At 43.8% G+C, this 23650-nt stretch overlaps 1 protein-coding gene across 1 annotated transcript in view; it reads left to right on the top strand.

Annotated features, from left to right (window-relative positions):
- Positions 1-13394: 13394 nt before the first annotated feature.
- LOC110495814 (FERM and PDZ domain-containing protein 4) overlaps positions 13395-23650 on the top strand; it is a 67921-nt gene continuing 57665 nt past the window's right edge. The window contains exon 1 of the mRNA XM_036952267.2: positions 13395-13606. Within this exon, the coding sequence (XP_036808162.2) occupies positions 13563-13606 (44 nt within the window). The 5' untranslated portion in view covers positions 13395-13562. The remainder of the gene's footprint in view (positions 13607-23650) is intronic.

Genomic DNA, 23650 nt, shown 5'->3' with positions numbered 1-23650 from the left:
TTATGCGTGGGAATACGTTGGAACAGATTTGAAATAAAATCACTAAGCTGATTTGCTGGTGTTTTAGTCTTGTGTCCAACAATAAAACATTTTTTAAAAACTGGGGGGCCAAATAAAATCACCAGCGCACCAGTTAGGGAACCCTGCCGTAAACAATGCCTCCGCTCTGTCAGCTTCTGCCGTAGCTGCCTGCTGTAGAAACCCTCTTAACATTGACCAACACACACACTGCCTCTGAATATGGGTTCTTGCGTGTAAAGGCCAGTGTTGCGATCGACGTACAGAATATTTTTGCCTCTGAACAACTCCAGTGGTTCTGGTTGCTCTGACTGAAACCCCTCCCTCAAGCTATCACATTGCCTCTAAATTAGCGGTATTCAACTCTGACCCTACGAGGTCCGGACTACTGCTGGTTTTCTGTTCTGCCTGATAATTAATTGCACCCACCTGGTCTCCCAGGTCTAAATCAGTCCCTGATTTAAATGGGAAGAATGATTCAAAAGGACTAACTGGCTTCGAGGCCCAGAGATTGAGGACTTGATGGAGTGTTTGGGGGTTTTTGGAGGGAAAATGCTTAGGGTGGCCTTTGACTTGTGATTACAGTCCTATCATGTGGTCAACATCTCTAGGTCCTGAGGGTCAGGGAATGACTAGAGCCTCATCTCGCCACCGGCTAGCCCAGCCCTGATCCTCTTCCGAACAACCAGATAACTACACCAAGGTTCTGGAATCACTGGCAAATGTGATGGATTGCAGTGATAGGATACAGTATGTAGGCCTAACCAACGCTGTTGCCTTGTGGTTAGTGTCTGCCCAGAGAATGGAAGGTTAGGGGTTCAGTCCTCGGGGGAGTCATACTTACAACTCAAAATGTCACAAGTTTGCTGGCTGTCCTCCAGTGATATCTGTTGATGTATTATTCCCCCTACATAGTTTTCATATCAGATTTCATTTTGAAAATACACTGCTTTTTTTTCATCCCAATACTTTAGTGTCTCGTACATATTTGACACTCACCAATGAAAACAGGGACAAGTATATTGTCCACATTTTGAGTCAGACACATACTGTAGTTTTTCATTCACGATTGCCATGTGGCAGACTATCACGTGTTATTACTTTGGCTACAGTCGGTGCAGTGCTGAAGCTTTCTACTCAATACACCAGGAGGGTTTCCATAGCAAAACTATGCTCTTTGCACCCTCAGCCCTAGGGAGGTTATCATTGCTACCATTACAGAGGCTAAGTGGGTCTAGCGGTAAGCGCTAATGCTTTTTGGATAGAATGGAGTCCTGTAATCAACCACTTCTACCTGGAATCCGAGATCAACACCCTGCTTCGGTGGTATCATATGGCCAGGATAGAGCTTTGTGTTCAAGAATCTCCGTCTCCCAGCCGCAATAAATCGATTTCTGTTCCACCCTCTCGATATCCACTTACCAACTGATTCAATTGGCTGGAGAGCCGTGTGTGTGACATCACCTGAAGAAGATAGCAACACTCATCTCACACAACTCCTCACCTCTTTTGTTAGTTTCTTCTCTCTCTTAGTCTCATCCCTTCATCTCACCATCATTCTCCAGCGTGGCTGTCTGGGCATCATGAAGGGTGGTGATGAGCGCAGGCGGAGAAAATAGAGAAGATGGACACGTGTCAGTGATGGATGTCGGGTGGCAGGAGACAGCCATTACCCAGCAGCCTGCAGAGTGAGTAGCCTCTAGCTAGCACTTTGATTTGGTTTCTTCTCTAATGACAGAGAGTGAGAACAACCCTACTTTCTTCAGTCTGTTTTCTCAGTAGATGCTGGTTCCAAGCAATGCTAATATTTAGGAGTAGAAATTGAGAGTTGAAGGTCATTAGGGTTGTACTGTACAGCAAGTATTGGTTGAAATTCCTAATGTTGTGACGTCAGAAATAGTTTGGACCTAAATAACTATCAAAGTTATCCACCAAACCATCAAACCTTTTGAATCTCAAACTATTGTTGTGAATGTTTTGTCCTCTGATTGTCTGCTATTGTTGCTACTCCTAACCAAGTCCCTGACTCGATTTTCTGGCTCAGCTAACTTCTCCCAGGGTGTCACTTTCTAAATCTCGGATGGGCTTTAAACGCTACACCCCCCACAAAGACACTTACTGGGGGGGAATCCTCCTCAATAACTTTCATAAAAATAGTGAAACATCAAAAAAAGTTATACTTTTTTTTTTTTAACACTGCTCAAAAAAATAAAGGGAACACTAAAATAACACATCCTAGATCTGAATGAATGAAATATTCTTATTAAATACTTTTTTCTTTACATAGTTGAATGTGCTGACAACAAAATCACACAAAAATTATCAAAGGAAATCAAATGTATCAACCCATGGAGGTCTGGATTTGGAGTCCAGACCAAAATTAAAGTGGAAAACCACACTACAGGCTGATCCAACTTTGATGTAATGTCCTTAAAACAACTCAAAATGAGGCTCAGTAGTGTGTGTGGCCTCCACGTGCCTGTATGACCTCCCTACAACGCCTGGGCATGCTCCTGATGAGGTGGCGGATGGTCTCCTGAGGGATCTCCTCCCAGACCTGGACTAAAGCATCCGCCAACTCCTGGACAGTCTGTGGTGAAACGTGGCGTTGGTGGATGGAGCGAGACATGATGTCCCAGATGTGCTCAATTGGATTCAGGTCTGGGGAACGAGCGGGTCAGTCCATAGCATCAATGCCTTCCTCTTGCAGGAACTGCTGACACACTCCAGCCACATGAAGTCTAGCATTGTCTTGCATTAGGAGGAACCCAGGAGGAACCCAGGGCCAACCGCAACAGCATATGGTCTCACAAGGGGTCTGAGGATCTCATCTCGGTACCTAATGGCAGTCAGGCTACCTCTGGTGAGCACATGGAGAGCCCCCCACATGGAGAGCCCCCCAAAGAAATGCCACCCCACACCATGACTAACCCACCGCCAAACTGGTCATGTAGGATGTTGCAGGCAGCAGAACGTTCTCCACGGCGTCTCCAGACTCTGTCACGTCTGTCACATGTGCTCAGTGTGAACCTGCTTTCATCTGTGAAGAGCACAGGGCGCCAGTGGCGAATTTGCCAATCTTGGTGTTCTCTGGCAAATGCCAAACGTCCTGCACGGTGTTGGGCTGTAAGCACAACCCCCACCTGTGGACGTCGGGCCCTCATACCACCCTCATGGAGTCTGTTTCTGACCGTTTGAGCAGACACATGCACATTTGTGGCCTGCTGGAGGTCATTTTGCAGGGCTCTGGCAGTGCTCTTCCTGCTCCTCCTTGCACAAAGGCGGAGGTAGCGGTCCTGCTGCTGGGTTGTTGCCCTCCTACGGCCTCTTTCACGTCTCCTGATGTACTGGCCTGTCTCCTGGTAGCGCCTCCATGTTCTGGACACCGCTGACAGACACAGCAAAAGTTATTGCCACAGCTCGCATTGATGTGCCATGCTGGATGAGCTGCACTACCTGAGCCACTTGCGTGGGTTGTAGACTCCGTCTCACGCTACCACTAGAGTGAAAGCACCGCCAGCATTCAAAAGTGACCAAAACATCAGCCAGGAAGCATAGGAACTGAGAAGTGGTCTGTGGTCCACACCCGCAGAACCACTCCTTTATTGGGGGTGTCTTGCTAACTGCCTATAATTTCCACCTGTTGTGTATTCCATTTGCACAACAGCATGTGAAATGTATTGTCAATAAGTTTTGCTTCCTAAGTGGACAGTTTGATTTCACAGAAGTGTGATTGACTTGGAGTTACATTGTGTTGTTTAAGTGTTCCCTTTATTTTTTTTGAGCAGTGTATATTAAATATATTTACGTCACCAAATAATTTATTAAAACACAGCAGCACTCTGTAGTGTGGCACCATGGTGTAGCCAGAGGACAGCTAGCTTCTGTCCTCTGGGTACATCGACTTTAATACCAAATCTAGGAGGCTCATGGAGAGAAAGAGCTAGCTATATTTGGCTGTATTTTTTTTAAGTTCACTTAGCTAGCAAATGCAGCTAGCTAGTTTAGCATACTCAAACACCCGGCTCAAACAGAGAGGGATGTTATGTTAGCTAGCTGGCTATGGCTATCCAACACTGGAACTCTTCCAAGTCAAAGTAAGCTTTTGGTTTTATAATTTGTTTTCCTACCGGGGCCCACTGTCCTGCATGAGTGTAGTGGGTTTAGTAACTCGTTAGTTCTAGTTGACATAACGTGACAACGATGTAGGCTGTGTGTAGTGATTAGCGGTCATGATATGAAGGTTTGACTTGGAAAGGTTTTTTCACGTGGTCACAGACAACTGATGTGTTGTGCACTGAAGTCCACAAGTGAAGGGAAAATATGAGAGGAGGAGAGCGCGTAGATAGCTGCGAGAAGGAATTATATATACAACGAGCAAAGTGATCATGCTGTTTTTATGTGAATCAGGGGTGTATTCATTCCAGGGATAAACATACCTGAATTTGTCCAATAGAAACTCTAATTTGCAACTGTTGGACTAATGATTACATCCTAGATGCAGACAAAAGTGTGCAAGGCAGTATTGAATTTGTAACTGTCTGTCACCTTGATTACTCAAAATGATCTTGACCTGTGCACCTACATTGTAAACTTTCATTCATTGGCTAGGCTGTAGCAACTTCATGATGGGTATAGGGAAAATTTGACTATCATGTAGTAGCCTAAACCTATCGATGTTACATTGAACTGGTTTAACGGAATATGAAAGACAGTCATCCAATATGCTGTAATAGAAATAAGGCCATGCTCATAATAAAAGTAATCATCCTCCCTCATCTTAACCGGCACCGACCGCCACTGGATGTGATATGCGCCTGGATAGTTGATACTGATCCAGAGTCTTCTTTGTTTGTGTTTTTTCTATTAAATTCCTTTCTAAAATACTTAGATTATTGTGAAGTATTATGGTGGGGATGGAGAGCATACGGAGTTGGGTGTAAGTATGGATATCGGAATAGACTGTAAGAGTTATGGTTTGGCAGAGTCAAGCAACTAACACTTGTAGGCCTCAAAGAGAAGTCTCGCAAATGACACATTTTTTGTTGTTGTTGTGTAAAGCAACGGATCTGGTGTCAAAATCTGATTTGGGAATCAGATTCCCAAGCCACCTTTGTAGGTAGTCCTGGACAATTCTAAACCACATACCCACCTTATTGGGTAAAGCAAAGAGAGAAGAGCAAAAATCAACCGTCACTCAACATTCTGCTCTACATTTCAATTAATTGAATCTTGCTTTAATCACTTTTCACCCCACACCGGACGCCAGTGATCATTATTAGAGAGGCGTGTCCAAGCATAGCCGGACGCCACAGGGGTTTTGATAGCTCATACATCACGGCGCGGTCTGTATTCATCCACGTACGCCCCACTGCCCCATGGGAGGACCCCACTCAGTCCTACTGAGACAGGAAAGCTGATATAGTGTAACGCGTTTGGCGTCGTTAAGTAAAATACTGTATTTCATTGAACTCCAGATTTGACTATTTGTCATCCCTCTGACAGGTTCTGACATGAAGCAGTGAGAAGGGTTTCAATGTCAAATGTGTACAGTTTAAAGTGCTGTATGGAAACGGGGAGAAAGCAAGTGAGAATAGGGATTGCAAATACCTTGATGGGTAAAAGGGAAGATGTCAGTTGTTCTGTTTACACCACAGTGGTGTATTCATTTCAACACGTGTGGTCATGAAGCTTTCAAGAGATGTCTGTGAAGCACATTGCGGCTCTAATTTGAACAGAAACCTTCGTGGCTGTACTCACCACCTCGCCACCAATGCTTATGATTGACAAGTACAGTAATTATACAATCAAATATCATACATATGTGAATGTAGTATATATATATAGCTCCTTCAGATCTCTGATGAATGGGGTCGATTCAACCACTGACCTCTCTTATCCCTTCAAACGTCTACCCTTATTGCAGTCATTCATTTCCACGCATCCTCACTTTCCATAACCTTGTAGCAGTCTTATCCTCTTCCTCCCACGGCTCTCTCTCTCGCTCTCTTTTTCTCTTTCAGTCACCCCTTGTCCCACTCTTATGCCCTCGCCATCCCCCCACCTCTCTCTCTGTCTCTCATTCTGCACACTCATTCACTCTATGAATTTCCTTGTCTTGTATCCAATGCTGAACCAGATAATGTGACAGAGCAGTATTCATCAAAGCCTGACTCTTTCTCTCTCTCTCTCTCTCTCTCTGGCTCTGTGTCTAAACCCCAGCACAAGGAAACAGTTAATGTTCTTGCACTGTATTTAAAGTCTAAAGAGGTTACAGTGGTCGGGAGAGTTTAAATCTGATTGAGCCATCTGGAATGTGCCTGTACCCGCAGCTGGCTGGGATGAGCCAGGTGAAACGTTCCCACTCTCTCTCCAGATGTGTCCGTGGAGGGATCCCGCCCCGCCTCACACCGCGCCCCTAACTGAATAGTCCCCCCCTGACTCCCACCTAAGCCCTCCCAATGCACCAGAGCCCCATCAGCTCTCACACAAACACACCTACCGCACATTTTCTCAATCATACTCATGCATTTATTTTCCAACACTTTTTGACACCCGTTGTAATTACTTCATCTCCTTCTTGGGCTCAAGCAGAGTGATTTTGCTGCTGTCGTTTTTTTTTTTCATGTGACGTGGCCTTTTGACCAGCCCTGAGGATCAGGGTATAGAAGCTGGGAGCGCTGCAGGATGATACTCTGAGTTATGAGGTAAGGATACATCTTTACTTGGAGTGAGGGAGTTTTGTTCTTGAATGATGTGAAAATGTGTGTATGTGTGTGTCTCTGTCTGTCTGTCTGGTTGTGTTGTGTTCAAGACCACCTAAAGCGAGACCGGTTCAAGACTGGAGAAAATCGAGTCCGAGTCAAGACCAAGACTGGAGAAAATCGAGTCCGAGTCAAGACCAAGACAATATTAATGTGTCATAAAAGGAGTGTGTACATTTGGCCTGGCGAAGTGATTTTATGACTGAATAGGAACTGATAATTGAGTTTTTGTACTCCACTGGTCTCAGCTGGTCTCAGGAAGAAATTAGTAGTCCTCATTGTCCGAGGCCGAGTCAAGACCGAGTAAAAATGTATCCAACACCAAGACAAGACCGAGACAATAAATGGTTTGGAGACCTAGAACACTGCTGTCTGTGTGTGCATTTCTGTGAATGTGTGCCTCTGCACACGCAGGTCGGTCCCACCCCCTCTCCGCTCTTGGTCTTGACTCTGACTCTATTTTCTCCGGTCTTGGTCTTGACTCGGATTTCGATTTTCTCCACTCTTCAACAGGCATGTCTTAATGAGCTACAATGTACAGTAGTACTGGCTTGCGGGCGTAGGCAACACTTAATCACAACGAACATGTGACAAAGGTTAATTTGCCAATTAACCTGGGTATAATCTACAAGCCATTTTTGCCAGAAACTACCGGAGATTAAACTTGAGATGAGTTGTGGAAATCAAATAATTAATACAACAAACTTGGTCACATCCGTAGGCCACATCATCTCATTAAACATTGTGTGCTTGTAAAATATGGAGCAATTATTAAAAAAGAAAACAGTTTCTTTCTGTAATGAAACAGCGGGTTCATAGCTCCTCCGGGTGTACTGCCTTTAGTTCCAGCTGATCCAACAACCCATTACCTTCCATAGAGATGGTAATTAAGCTTTTAATTGGTTTTATATAACATGAATATGACATGAATACTGCCAGACCTGTGTCCTGTACACCAAATCAGGAGTAAGTTACATGCCTGTTCTTTGAAACAATTTTGGAGGTAGTCTATCAATTTCAGATAAAGGCACAGTCATCGGCACTGTCGCACTTTGAAGTAAAATCGATATACCTTTGTGTCTGCGTGTAAATGTTGATAAACTTTTGATGGATAGATGACCAGAGGGTTTAAGCATGGTTAATTTAAATGTTTCTGAATGTTGTCCACACTGTATGGCTGTCCTCTTGGTCTATGCCATGTAGCAGAGTTCTCTCAGTAGCTTTGTGTATTATGCCCATGTTAGCCTGCTGTCCTCCACACATACACACACCATTCACCATTCAATCGTGTTGTTTGTATGTCATGGGGAAAAAATGGGGCTTCTACCTCAGTGGTGATCCCGCCCCAGAGTCATGTGGCAGGTCACATGACCAGACGAGTTCCGGTTGGAGCACTACATACTGATGGATAGCATGCTATAGAATTCTGGCTTGTGCTCATTGGCTAAAATAGTCAGCTTTCAACGGTGAAGCTGGAGTGCTTGTGAGCTGAGCCCCCTTACCTTCACACAATGCCAATATATATATATATAGATATATATATATATATATATATATATTTTTAAACAATGTCAAGATGATGTCATGCAGCAGCAATGTCAGAAAGTATAGAAACCTGCATGTTTGACATTGGCTATGGACAGATTCGCTAACCTATCCTTTTAGATTAGAGGCAGTCAGCTTACTGCAGAGATGCCCAGCATCTGTCCCCTTAAGACAAAGCCCTGTAATAGGCAGGAGCAGAGATCACCATACACACAGCGCCATCCACCATGTCATCGCATCAAATTAGCATGGGCCATGAACTACAGTATGTTAATAATACTGTGTTCATGTTATCTAATCAAATCAAAATCAAATCAAATGTATTTATAAAGTCCTTCGTACATCAGCTGATATCTCAAAGTGCTGTACAGAAACCCAGCCTAAAACCCCAAACAGCAAGCAATGCAGGTGTAGAAGCACGGTGGCTAGGAAAAACTCCCTAGAAAGGCCAAAACCTAGGAAGAAACCTAGAGAGGAACCAGGCAATGTGGGGTGGCCAGTCCTCTTCTGGCTGTGCCGGGTGGAGATTATAACAGAACATGGCCAAGATGTTCAAATGTTCATAAATGACCAGCATGGTCAAATAATAATAAGGCAGAACAGTTGAAACTGGAGCAGCAGCACGGTCAGGTGGACAGCAAGGAGTCATCATGTCAGGTAGTCCTGGGGCATGGTCCTAGGGCTCAGGTCAGTTGAAACTGGAGCAGCAGCACGGCCAGGTGGACTGGGGACAGCAAGGAGTCATCATGTCAGGTAGTCCTGGGGCATGGTCCTTGGGCTCAGGTCCTCCGAGAGAGAGAAAGAAAGAGAGAAGGAGAGAATTAGAGAACGCACACTTATATTCACACAGGACACCGAATAGGACAGGAGAAGTACTCCAGATATAACAAACTGACCCTAGCCCCCGACACATAAACTACTGCAGCATAAATACTGGAGGCTGAGACAGGAGGGGTCAGGAGACACTGTGGCCCCATCCGAGGACACCCCCGGACAGGGCCAAACAGGAAGGATATAACCCCACCCACTTTGCCAAAGCACAGCCCCCACACCACTAGAGGGATATCTTCAACCACCAACGTACCATCCTGAGAGAGCCCCAGTAAGCCAGTGACTCAGCCCCTGTAATAGCAGGCAGAGAATCCCAGTGGAAAGAGGGGAACCGGCCAGGCAGAGACAGCAAGGGCGGTTCGTTGCTCCAGAGCCTTTCCGTTCACCTTCCCACTCCTGGGCCAGACTACACTCAATCATATGACCCACTGAAGAGATGAGTCTTCAGTAAAGACTTAAAGGTTGAGACCGAGTTTGCGTCTCTGACATGGGTAGGCAGACCGTTCCATAAAAATGGAGCTCTATAGGAGAAAGCCCTGCCTCCAGCTGTTTGCTTAGAAATTCTAGGGACAATTAGGAGGCCTGCGTCTTGTGACCGTAGCGTACGTGTAGGTATGTACGGCAGGACCAAATCAGAGAGATAGGTAGGAGCAAGCCCATGTAATGCTTTGTAGGTTAGCAGTAAAACCTTGAAATCAGCCCTTGCTTTGACAGGAAGCCAGTGTAGAGAGGCTAGCACGAGTAATATGATCAAATTTTGGGGTTCTAGTCAGGATTCTAGCAGCCGTATTTAGCACTAACTGAAGTTTATTTAGTGCTTTATCCGGGTAGCCGGAAAGTAGAGCATTGCAGTAGTCTAACCTAGAAGTGACAAAAGCATGGATAAATTTTTCTGCATCATTTTTGGACAGAAAGTTTCTGATTTTTGCAATGTTACATAGATGGAAAAAAGCTGTCCTTGAAATGGTCTTGATATGTTCTTCAAAAGAGAGATCAGGGTCCAGAGTAACGCCGAGGTCCTTCACAGTTTTATTTTAGACGACTGTACAACCATTAAGATTAATTGTCAGATTCAACAGAAGATATCTTTGTTTCTTGGGACCTAGAACAAGCATCTCTGTTTTGTCCGAGTTTAAAAGTAGAACGTTTGCAGCCATCCACTTCCTTATGTCTGAAACACATGCTTCTAGCAAGAACAATTTTGGGGCTTCACCATGTTTCATTGAAATGTACAGCTGTGTGTCATCCGCATAGCAGTGAAAGTTAACATTATGTTTTCAAATAACATCCCCAAGAGGTAAAATATATAGTGAAAACAATAGTGGTCCTAAAACGGAACCTTGAGGAACACCGAAATTTACAGTTGATTTGTCAGAGGACAAACCATTCACAGAGACAAACTGATATCTTTCCGACAGATAAGATCTAAACCAGGCCAGAACTTGTCCGTGTAGACCAATTTGGGTTTCCAATCTCTCCAAAAGAATGTGGTGATCGATGGTATCAAAAGCAGCACTAAGGTCTAGGAGCACGAGGACAGATGCAGAGCCTCGGTCCGATGCCATTAAAATGTAATTTACCACCTTCACAAGTGCCGTCTCAGTGCTATGATGGGGTCTAAAACCAGACTGAAGCATTTCATATACATTGTTTGTCTTCAGGAAGGCAGTGAGTTGCTGCGCAACAGCCTTTTCTAAAACTTTTGAGAGGAATGGAAGATTCGATATAGGCCGATAGTTTAGTTTTTTATATTTTCTGGGTCAAGGTTTGGCTTTTTCAAGAGAGGTTTTATTACTGCCACTTTTAGTGAGTTTGGTACACATCCGGTGGATAGAGAGCCGTTTATTATGTTCAACATAGGAGGGCCAAGCACAGGAAGCAGCTCTTTCAGTAGTTTAGTTGGAATAGGGTCCAGTATGCAGCTTGAAGGTTTAGAGGCCATGATTATTTTCATCATTGTGTCAAGAGATATAATACTAAAACACTTGAGCGTCTCTCTTGATCCTAGGTCCTGGCAGAGTTGTGCAGACTCAGGACAACTGAGCTTTGAAGGAATACGCAGATTTAAAGAGGAGTCCGTAATTTGCTTTCTAATAATCATAATCTTTTCCTCAAAGAAGTTCATGAATTTATCACTGCTAAAATGAAAGTCATCCTCTCTTGGGGAATGCTGCTTTTTAGTTAGCTTTGCGACAGTATCAAAAATAAATTTTGGATTGTTCTTATTTTCCTCAATTAAGTTAGAAAAATAGGATGATCGAGCAGCAGTAAGGGCTCTTCGGTACTGCACAGTACTGTCTTTCCAAGCTAGTCGCAAGACTTCCAGTTTGGTGTGGCGCCATTTCCGTTCCAATTTTCTGGAAGCTTGCTTCAGAGCTCAGGTATTTTCTGTGTACCAGGGAGCTAGTTTTTTATGAGAAATGTTTTTAATTTTTAGGGGTGCAACTGCATCTAGGGTATTGCACAAGGTTAAATTGAGTTCCTCAGTTAGGTGGTTAACTGATTTTTGTCCTCTGGCGTCCTTGGGTAGACAGAGGGAATCTGGAAGGACATCAAGGAATCTTTGTGTTGTCTGTGAATTTATAGCACGACTTTTGATGTTCCTTGGTTGGGGTCTGAGCAGATTATTTGTTGCAATTGCAAACGTAATAAAATAGTGGTCCGATAGTCCAGGATTATGAGGAAAAACATTAAGATCCACAACATTTATTCCATGGGACAAAACTAGGTCCAGCGTATGACTGTGACAGTGAGTGGGTCCAGAGACATGTTGGACAAAACCCACTGAGTCGATGATGGCTCCGAAAGCCTTTTGGAGTGGGTCTGTGGACTTTTCCATGTGAATATTAAAGTCACCAAAGATTAGAATATTATCTGCTATGACTACAAGGTCTGATAGGAATTCAGGGAACTCAGTGAGGAACACTGTATATGGCCCAGGAGGCCTGTAAACAGTAGCTATAATAAGTGATTGAGTAGGCTGCATAGATTTCATGACTAGAAGCTCAAAAGACGAAAACGTCATTTTTTTGTAATTATTTTTTGTATTTATTTTTTTCTACTCAACATGCAAGTCACATAGAGTGAGGAGGACTTTGAGAAGTTAAAATACATGTACGTTTGTGACCCTGTTGGAATGAAGATCTGAACAATAAATGGTAAATCAAGTGCCGATTGGTGAAGTCATTTAGGTTGCCGAGTGATATATAGGCCAATCAGGCGGAAATCAGGAAATGCATTCCCAAGCCAAGCCACATTATGTAAAGTAGGCTCATGGTTCAAATAAGTGGATAAAAAAATAAATAGCTTTAACTTACTAGACGCTTCATCTTGTTTTTCCTAGTAAACGGCCAGTTACGTAAGGGCCTAGCGATTCCAGATGGATGCTGCCTGCCACAGACTAGAGGCACAGCAATTTGGTGAACAGTCAATGCGGCGTGTTGCATGGGGCACCGCTGAGCTGCGTTAAATGAGAGCTTTGCTCGGTGGAAGTGGTATTAAGCTACAGAGTCCATATGCAGGGTAGTGATGTTCAGTCATCCTAGTTCACAGATCACAGTTTAGCTCCGGTTGACTGATGCTGTGTTGATCTTTTCACAGATACAGATTTGTTTTAATTGGTTTTATACCGTTAGCAATAGCTGAAAATAGCCAACTAATTTAGTTGTTTTTCTCTTGTTCCTGGAGGTTTGTCAATACAGTATACTCTATGCTTGGTTATTTTAGGTACTGTGTGTGGGAGGGAGGCAGCGATTAAAAAAAATATAAAAAAATTAAAAAAGTTATCCAATAACCAATAATACTGGCATCAGACAGCTGTCTCTAACTGCCGCTCCTGTCTCTGCCTCTGGTAACGGCTTTGGAGTTCGCTGGCTGGCACACATCTGTTCACGCATTGATCCTCTCCCCGTTTGTGTTGATCTCCCCATCCCACTCCCAACCTTCTTTCTCTCTGTTTTCATTGTGCTCTCTCTCTCTCTCTCTCTCTCTCTCTCTCTCTGTCTCTCTATCGCTTTAAGCACTGGCCTGGAATGTGATGATGTTGTGTCATTATTCAGGGTGGGGGAGGTTGTCTCCCCAAGGGCACTGGCCCCTAACTCGCACAGCATGACACTGTGAGTGTGTCTGAATGTGTGTGTGTGTGTGTTGAACGGTTTATCCCGGCTAGCCCAGATGCCCAGGCTAAATCCATCACCAACGGTGCTGTGCAGCGAATGCTAAGCTGGAACATTTGGCACTGAGCTGAGGACCAATAGGGAGGGAGGTGAACAAAAAACACAACGTTCGCAAACACCAGGCAGTGGAGGAAGTGGATTTTCAGAGGGGCTCTCAGGGAAAGGGACTGGAGCACTTTCCCCTTTGAGCCTTTAGCGGGCTGGAGTGACCGTCCGTCCGTCTGAAGGGATGGAACGGTGTGATGATGAACTAGGGGTCTTCACCATCATCCAGTGAGTACCGTACTCTGGTCTTTCTGCTTCAGAGGCATGTGTTGTTGTCCTCCTTTATGCCTTGAATGATCTTTGTCCAGCTATTATCTTGTTTGAACTACTAGGTAGAGTAATGGGGAGGTTTGTAGGCCCTCTGAGGATGTGTGGCGGTGGAGACCAAACTGTCGTGCTGTATTCAGTAGAACTATAATTGTGATTTCACATGAAATTTCACATGTGAAAACGTGTTTTTGGACATGTGCAGTTTCATGTTATCACATGTTTCTCTAGATGTTGTCACATGTTATCACATTAACTTCACATAAGATCACGGGTTATCACATGAAAACGTGTTTTGGAACACCTCACCTATTCACATTTTTCCCGTACGGGACTTTCCAAAATGTCAGGTTGTGCTGGATAGTGAGCCTTCTGTTGCCTTTACCAAGATGGACAATGTTCTGTTTTATCCTTGAGTTGCATCTCATGGTGTTGCTGAGCTTTGAGAAAGATGGCAGCAGTATTGTGTTGGATCTCATAGTGTTGCTGAGCTTTGAGAAAGATGGCAGCAGTATTGAGTTGGATCTCATAGTGTTGCTGAGCTTTGAGAAAGATGGCATCAGTATTGAGTTGGATCTCATAGTGTTGCTGAGCTTTGAGAAAGATGGCAGCAGTATTGAGTTGGATCTCGTAGTGTTGCTGAGCTTTGAGAAAGATGGCAGCAGTACTGAGTTGGATCTCGTAGTGTTGCTGAGCTTTGAGAAAGATGGCAGCAGTACTGAGTTGGATCTCATAGTGTTGCTGAGCTTTGAGAAAGATGGCAGCAGTATTGAGTTGGATGTCATAGTGTTGCTGAGCTTTGAGAAAGATGGCAGCAGTATTGAGTTGGATGTCATAGTGTTGCTGAGCTTTTAGAAAGATGGCAGCAGTATTGAGTTGGATCTCAGTGTTGCTGAGCTTTGAGAAAGATGGCAGCAGTATCGAGTTGGATGTCATAGTGTTGCTGAGCTTTGAGAAAGATGGCAGCAGTATTGAGTTGGATCTCATAGTGTTGCTGAGCTTTGAGAAAGATGGCAGCAGTATCGAGTTGGATGTCATAGTGTTGCTGAGCTTTGAGAAAGATGGCAGCAGTATTGAGTTGGATGTCATAGTGTTGCTGAGCTTTGAGAAAGATGGCAGCAGTATTCCACATGCTTTAGGTACACGCCCTGAGAACATAAACCAGCAAACTAAAACATGCACAAACCCCAATCTCAACCATCTCGAACCTCAGTTGGTCTTTGAAGGTGTTATTAATCAAACTAATTAACCATCCATAAACCAATTAACAATCCATAGGAAGGCAGCATGTAGTGTGGTGTATTGGCACTTGATATCTGAGCGGTAACAGTCAGCATGGGGTACAATCCAACCCCTCACCAGTCAATATTTCCCATATCAACAGTAGGACTTTTAAAGCTTGTTAAGAGATATTCTGTGGCCATCAGTACCCAAACCAATCAGGACAGGATTGTTGTTGCATGGCATGTTGGGCAAGCAAGATGGTCTGATGGTCATTTCATCTGTCATTGCGTTTTTCCTGAGCTGCATTATAAGTGGCTAATATTGATCATTGATACTGTCTATGCAGGCAGATGCACACATGCCTTTCCTATTGGAAAGTGAAAGCAAATGATAGGAAATATAATGGAGTCTCATCTAGCTCAGAGGGACTGCATGCTAAAAGAAAGGAAGGTATTCTCAAGTAGGAGCTTAATAGTATGTAGTGTGAGGGGTGTTTTATCAAATTCTTGGTGTGAATATAATAGTTATGTTAAGGTTTTTGGTTACATTGTTTTAAGGTTAAAGATGACTGGGACATCTGCAACAACCTATAGCAACATTGCAGACGACAGAAACACAGATACTCCATTCACCTAAGCCACGGAGGAGCAATGGCATCGAGGTGTGTAAGTCCATCCTTGCTTATTTTTTGGTCATTCAATTAAATTGAGAAATCTCTTCAGGTTTTTTATTTCTGCTTTTTAAAAAAAACATTTTTTACCCAGGATTGAACATCTTGAATAATGGCATGCCGAGCTGCCACAGTATAACTACCCAGCATTTCCCAAACTCAGTCCTCGAAACCCCAAGGGGAGCATGTTTAGTTTTTTGCCCGAGCACTACACAGCTGATTCAAATAATAAACTAATTATCAAGCTTTGATCATTTGAGTCAGCTGTGTAGTGTTAGGGCAAAAAACAAAATGTGGAGGAGTCAGTGGACTAGAAGAGTCCATGTTTCTATAGTGGGACGAATCAGGGGAGGAGTTAGGGAACTAGAAGAATCCATGTTTTTATATTGGGAGGAGTCAGGGGTCTAGAAGAGTCTGTGTTTCTATAATGGTAGGAATCGGGAGAGTCAGGGGACTAGAAGAGTCCGTAGCTGTGTTCGAATACCCATACTAACATACTGTATACTGCATACTTAATGAGTATACACTACATACTAGTAGTTAATTTTAGTGTACTGTAAACAAACTGTATTCTTTCAATTGAGCATACTTCGCCTGTCTACCGGAAGTTGTTTATGTTGCTATGGAACCTCTTGCTTGTTTGTTAGCATAGCAAATTACTACCTAGATATTTTACGACTTCGGTTGTATTTGGAGTGCTCTCTGGGCATTCGTAAATTCAGAGCACTGTCAGAATGTCCGTTCGTAAATTCAGTGTTTCGCTCTCGGAGCGTTCATACTACGAGCCTTCCAGACAAGCTAAATTACTTCTATGCTCGCTTCGAAACAAGCAACACTGAAACATGCATGAGATCATCAGCTGTACTGGATGACTGTGTGATCACGCTCTCCGTAGCCGATGTGAGTAAGACCTTTAAACAGGTCAACATTCACAAGACCGCAGGGCCAGACGGATTACCAGGACGTGTACTCTGAGCATGCGCTGACCAACTGGCAAGTGTCTTCACTGACATTTTCAATACTCTCCCTGTCTGAGTCGTTAATACCAACATGTTTCAAGCACAGTCTCTGTGCCCAAGAATACTAAGGTAACCTGCCTAAATGACTACCGACCCGTAGCACTCACGTTTGTAGCCATGAAGTGCTTTGAAAGGCTGGTCATGGCTCACATCAACACCATTATCCCAGAAAACCTAGACCCACTCCAATGTACATATCGCCCCAACAGATCCACAGATGATGCAATCTCTATTGCACTCCTCACTGCCCTTTCCCACCAGGACAAAATGAATACCTATGTGAGAATTCTATTCATTGACTACAGCTCAGCATTCAACACCATAGTGCCCTCAAAGCTCATCACTAAGCTAAGGACCCTGAGACTAAACACCTCCCTCTGCAACTGGATCCTGGACTTCCTGACGGGCTGCCCCCAGGTGGTAAGGGTAGGTAACAACTCATCCGCCACGCTGATCCTCAACACGAGAACTCCTCAGGGGTGTGTGCTCAGTCCCTTCCTGTACTGTAATGGAGCAGGTGGAGAGCTTCAAGTTCCTTGCTATCCACATCACCAACAAACTAGAATGGTCCAAACACACCAAGACAGTCGTGAAGAGGGCATGACAAAACCTATTCCCACTCAGGAGACTGAAAAGATTTGGCATGGGACCTCAGATCCTCAAAAGGTTCTACAGCTGCACCATCGAGATCATCCTGACTGGTTGCATCACTGACTGGTATGGCAACTGCTCATCCTCTGACCGCAAGGCACTACAGAGGGTAGTGCGAAAGGCCCAGTACATCACCGGGGCCAAGCTTCCTGCCATCCAGGCCCTCTATACCAGGCAGTGTCAGAGGAAGGCCCTAAAAATTGTCAGACTTCAGCCACCCTAGTCATAGACTGTTCTCTCTGCTACCTCACGGTAAGCGGTACCGGAGCGCCAAGTATAGGTTCAAAAGGCTTCTTAACAGCTTCTACCCCCAAGCCATAAGACTGCTGAACAGCTAATCAAATGGCTACCCAGACTATTTGCATTCCCCCCTTCGTTACGCTGCTGCTACTCTGTGTTTATTATCTATGCAAAGTCACTTTAACTCTACCTACATGTACATATTACCTCAACTAACTGGTGCCCCCGCACATCTGTACCGGTACCCCCTGTATTTAGCCTCGCTATTGTTATTTTGCTGCTGCTGTTTAATTACTTGTTACTTTTATTTTTTACTTATCTATTTTTTACTTTACTTTTTCTAAAACTGCATTGTTGGTTAAGGACTTGTAAGTAAGCATTTCACTGTAAGGTCTACACGTGTTTTATTCGGCGCATGTGACAAATACGATTTGATTTGATCACACGCTGGACCCTCTGGCCAAGGAGTAGGGTTGATCCGAGCGTTCTGACCTCAAAACGTCAGTCAAGCACCCAATCTAACTGGCTAACATTAGCTAGCTACTTCCAGACACAACACCTCACTCTGACCATTTTACTCGCCCTAGCAGAGCTGGTTAGGCTGTTTTCATGTACCTGTGCTGCTGGCAACAATTTTGTACAATCGTTTGTAAATTCGTTAGTTGTTCTGCGCTCCCCTGGCACACTCAGGCGAGAATGCTCTGAAATCGGAGTAGATAGCCAGAGCGAATTAACAATGACCATTGAGAACGCACATTGACTATACCACTTAGCTATGCTAAGAATGACATATAGTTAATATACTGGCAAGTTCGATGTATTAGTACTAGCCAACTAACGTTTTAGGAAGCTAGTTAATATACCGGTACATACTGCTGTAATGATATGTTGTGGTTTGTAAGCGTAGCGTAGCTAACAAATTGTCAGCCAAAGTAACTTATTTGAAAAGTTATTACATTCCTCAAAATTTCTTAACATTTGTCATAATTATTTAAAGCCATGAAATTGTATCCGCTCTCGTCAGACTTCGGCTGCATATTTTCTGCCATTTTCTTGAAATCTGAAACCGTTGTGAAGCCACATCCATTCTCTGAAGATATGTATTATGGGCCCTAAAAGCACAGAAATAGTGTCCACTGCTTGAATACTTCGTATTTTGGTGAATTTAGAACGACATCCGGGGACTTTTGGAATTCTAACTATATCCATTCTATGACCAATAAGCATACTACATACACAATGTACGTCACAAATAGTACGATTCAAGCCATTAGTATGAGTATGGGCTCCCAAGTGGCGCAGGGGTCTAAGGCACTGCATCTCAGAGCTAGAGGCGTCACTACAGACCCCGGTTCGATTCCCAGCTGTATCACAACCGGCCGTGATTGGGAGTCCCATAGGGCAGCGCACAATTGGCCCAATGTCGTCCGGGTTAGGGTTTGGCAGGGGTAGGCTGTCATTGTAAATAAGACTTTGTTCTTGACTTGGCTAGTTAAATAAAGGTTAAATTAAATACATATTTTACAATTTGAACACAGGTCATGTTTCTATAGTGGGAGGAATCAGGGGACTAAAAGAGTTCATGTTTCTATGGTGGGAAGAGTCAGGGGGCTACTTGCATTTTGGCTGTAACACCAGTGTTACACTAGTGTATAACCCTTATGTTATACTAGAACAATTTAATTTCCATAGCTAGGTCTGACAGTGAGGACTTGTGAAGATCAGAACCAACAACCTCTGCATAATCAAAACAGTTCACAATTAGCCATTGTTGTGTAACTGCCAGCTGTAACTACCGGCCCGCGCAGATGGAAACAGAGAAGTCTGAGCCTTTCGGGTAAAAACACTGGTTTAAATCATGTATGGAAACGTGGCACATTCTCAGCAATTGCGTAAGACACAGAAATCAAAACCACAAGACTTGACGGCTTTGTAATTACAGTGCACACTTTCGTGATTACATCATGGCATTAGGGTTTAGCCCAAGCGTCGGGAAGCATTGACAGGTTACAGGGTCAGGGTTGTGTTGGCTTGGCTTGGGTTCAGAGGGGCAGTAGTTTTGAGTTAGATTTACAGTGAAGTCACAGGTTGGATTAAGGTTACTCACATAGTTCTGATAAGAAACCAGTTGGTTTTGTTTACTGTAAGGGTGATGTAACAATGTATAAATCACTCGCTTTGCATCTCAAAGCAGGGCTTCGAGTTTGGAGCCAAAACGTGAGGGCATATGAGATTTTCTCTGAAAAGTGAATGACTCTTTATCCACTACTGTATATTTGTGTTGGTGAGCATGTACAGTGTCAGTCAAAAGTTTGGACACACCTACTCATTCAAGGGTTTTTCTTTATTTTTACTGTTTTCTACATTGTAGAATAACACATGGAATCATGTAGTACCCTAAAAAGTGTTAAACAAATCAAACATAATTTCATGTGTTTGAGCCAATCAGTTTGAGCCAATCAGGGGTAGTATACAGAAGATAAAAGACAATGTCCATATTATGCCAAGAACAGCTCAAATAAGCAAAGAGAAACGACAGTCCATCATTACTTTAAGACATGAAAGTCAGTCAATCCGGAAAATGTCAAGAACTTTGAAAGTTTCTTCAAGTGCAGTTGCAAAAACGGTCAAGCACTATGATGAAACTGTCTCTCGTGAGGGCCGCCACAGGAAAGGAAGACCCAGATTTATCTCTGCTGTAGAGGATAAGTTCATTAGAGTTACCAGCCTCAGAAATTGCAGCCCAAATAAATGCTTCACCGAGTTCAAGTAACAGACACATCTCAACATCAACTGTTCAGAGGAGACTGCGTGAATCAGGCCTTCATGGTCGATTCACGCAGCAAAGAAACCACTACATTTGCGTTTTTGTTACTTTAAAAAAAAACGTATTTTGTACATAATGTTGCCGTTACTGTCTCTTATGACCGAAAATTACTTCTGGACATCAGGACTGAGATTACTCACCACGGACTGGCAGAATCCTTTTTTTCCTTTAACGAGTCTGACAAGCCCGACGTGAACAATATACTGCTTCCTCGGGAACAGGCCCAGATCCCCGTGATTTGCATGAAGAGGAGGCGGAGAAAAGGAGGCCAGAGGGCGGGCTGCCTTCGGAGAATCCATAGGCAATCGAATAAACCCCCACTTCCTTCCATTCTGCTAGCAAACGTGCAATCTTTGGAGAATAAAATCGATGACCTACGCGCAACGGGACATTCAAAACTGTAATATCTTATGCTTCACGGAATCAATGCTGAACGACGACACTATCAACATACAGCTGGCTGGTTATACGCTGTACCGGCAGGATAGAACAGTGGCGTCTGGTAAGACAAGGGGCGGCGTACTATGTATTTTTGGAAATAACAACTGGTGCATGATATCTAAGGAAGTCTCGAGCTATTGCTCGCCTGAGGTAGAGTATCTCATGATAAGCAGTAGACCACACTATCTACATAGAGAGTTTATCTGTATTTTTTTCGTAGCTGTTTACATACCACCACAGTCAGAGGCTGGCACTAAGACTGCAATGAATGAGCTGTATTCCGCCATAAGCAAACAAGAAAACGCTCACCCAGAGGCGGCACTCCTAGTAGCTGGGGACTTTAATGCAGTTGAACTTAAATTATTTTTACCAAATTTCTATCAGCATGTTAAATGTGCAACCAGAGGGGGGGAAAAACCCTGGACCACCTTTTCTCCATACACAGAGACGCATACAAAGCTCTCCCTCGCCCTCCATTTGGGAAATCTGACCATAGTTCTATCCTCCTGATTCCTGCTTACAAGCAAAAATTAAAGCAGGACGCACCAGTGACTAGAATAAAAAAGGGGTCAGATGAAGCATAGACTGGAATATGTTCTGTCATTCCTCCGATGGCATTGAAGAGTACACCACATCAGTCATTGGCTTCATCAATAAGTGCATCGATGACTTCGTCCCCACAGTGACCGTACGTGCATATCCTAACCAGAAGCCATGGATTAGTTGTGAAGAGGGCACGACAAAACCTATTCCCCCTCAGGAGACTGAAAAGATTTGGCATGGGTCCTCAGATCCACAAAAGGTTCTACAGCTGCACCATCGAGAGCATCTGACTGGTTGCATCACTGCCTGGTATGGCAACTGCTCGGCCTCTGACCACAAGGCACTACAGAGGTTAGTGCGAACGGCCCAGTACATGGCTGGGGCCAAGCTTCCTGCCATCCAGGACCTCTATACCAGGTGATTTCAGAGGAAGGCACTAAAAATTGTTAATGACTCCAGCCACCCTAGTCATAGACTGTTCTCTCTGCTACCGCACGGACAATGATCCAACACACCTCAAGGCTGTGTACGGGTTATTTGACCAAGAAGGAGAGTGATGGAGTGCTGCATCATATGACCTGGCCTCCACAATCACCTGACCTCAACCCAATTGATATGGTTTGTGATGTGTTGGACCACAGAGTTAAGGAAAAGCAGCCAACAAGTGCTCAGCATATGTGGAAACTCCTTCAAGACTGTTGGAAAAGCATTCCAGGTGAAGCTGGTTGAGAGAATGCAAAGAGTGTGCAAAGCTGTCATCAAGGCAAAGGGTGGCTACTTTGAGGTTCTCCAAATGTGAAATATATTTTGATTTGTTTCACACTTTTTTGGTTACAACATGATTCCATGTGTTATTTCATAGTTTTGATGTCTTCACTATTATTCCACAATGTAAAAAATGGTACAAATAAAGAAAAACACCTTGAATGAGTAGGTGTGTCCAAACTTTTGACTGGTATTGTATATTAATCACTTTAGAATTAACATTTTAATCATGTTGACCTTTAGAGTCACCCATTTTATATTTTCTGTAAAGGTCATTGTATTTATGAAACATAAATCTCAGAGCTACATATATTGGCAATGTCCAAAGACTTATATCAGTTCAATGAAGGGGTAAAATAGGAATATATGAATATACTGTAGATTATTGGAATAATGCCAAACCTTTGTCCCGATATTCAATCATAACCAGTGACATATTTTGATGTTTCAAGAACATTATTCTTGTGACATATGGTTACATCCGGTAGGATTGTGACTACAGGTTACATAATATGACCAAGACCACGGAGTACAGGACACACCAGTGTTCTTGATCACATGACTTTGAAAAAGAGATTGCGAGATCACACATCGTTGTGGAGGATTACAACGATTGGGTGAAGGGTCACTCCCCATGAAACATGTGGCCTAGAAACCAGATAAATGAAATGTGCGTGTGGGTATTTGTATTGTTTGTGAGGATATTTTAAAGGTGTGTAAGGGCAGTCACCAGCCATTTCTCTTTCTTGTTTCACTCCTTTCTACCATTGGTAGTTTCAACAGGAAATGCAGATGTGTTGACACATTGATAACTCCTAATAATTGATTGATCATTTCTCATAAAACATGTCTTATAAAACGTGTAAAACAGGAGGGCGTTCAATAGACCCAACTGTTCAGTGCGGTCTCCAGACACATGGATGTCGCCACAGAGCTGGCAGGCATCTATAGCGCTGAATCTTGCATCCCCTAATCCCATGTCTGTCCGGCTCTGGAGCCTGGTGCATTATGGGATGCTGCTTTAGATGTCGCTGGGCCAGGCCGGCGGCCAAAGCGGTCAAGGCCGATTGGTTTACACCGCAGAGGCGTCCACATCCGAACACAGTCAGCGTCTCTTTACCTCAAACTCCTCCCCCTGTTTGTGAAACGTCATGGTGTCTGGACCTGACGCGGTTAAAGCTGTTGACCACACATTGACCATGCTGACCACTGAATCACTAGGGAGTGCAGACTCTCGCAGAACTGTCAATACTATAGAGCTGGCTTACACAGACATGCTGGGGTCAGGTTAGCCCGCTTGTCACTCATTAGCACGGAGCGCTTGTGGTTGTCTGCCCTACAGAGCTTGTTAACCCAGTGCTAATCCAAAAGCTAACAGGGACGAGATATTTTTTTTCTGGTGTGGTGGCTGTGTGTTTGACCTATCGAAAGTCATTTCAACATGGTGATTGCTGTGGGCAATAGAAAGGTGTTGGGAACATCTGACTCACTCATCGTACCCCCAAAAGAGAAGCCTTCCAGAGTTCATATGCCACAACAAATATTAAGTAGCCCCGAAATGGCAGTTTTCCTAAACAAAAGAAACAGCATCTCTATATACATCACCAACAACATGATCATTTTAG

This window comes from Oncorhynchus mykiss, chromosome 18 (assembly GCF_057628025.1).
Source record: "Oncorhynchus mykiss isolate SJ-2025 chromosome 18, ASM5762802v1, whole genome shotgun sequence".
NCBI lineage: Eukaryota > Metazoa > Chordata > Actinopteri > Salmoniformes > Salmonidae > Oncorhynchus > Oncorhynchus mykiss.
The sequence above is the reverse complement of the archived record's forward strand: the minus strand, read 5'-3'. Positions and strand labels throughout refer to the sequence as shown.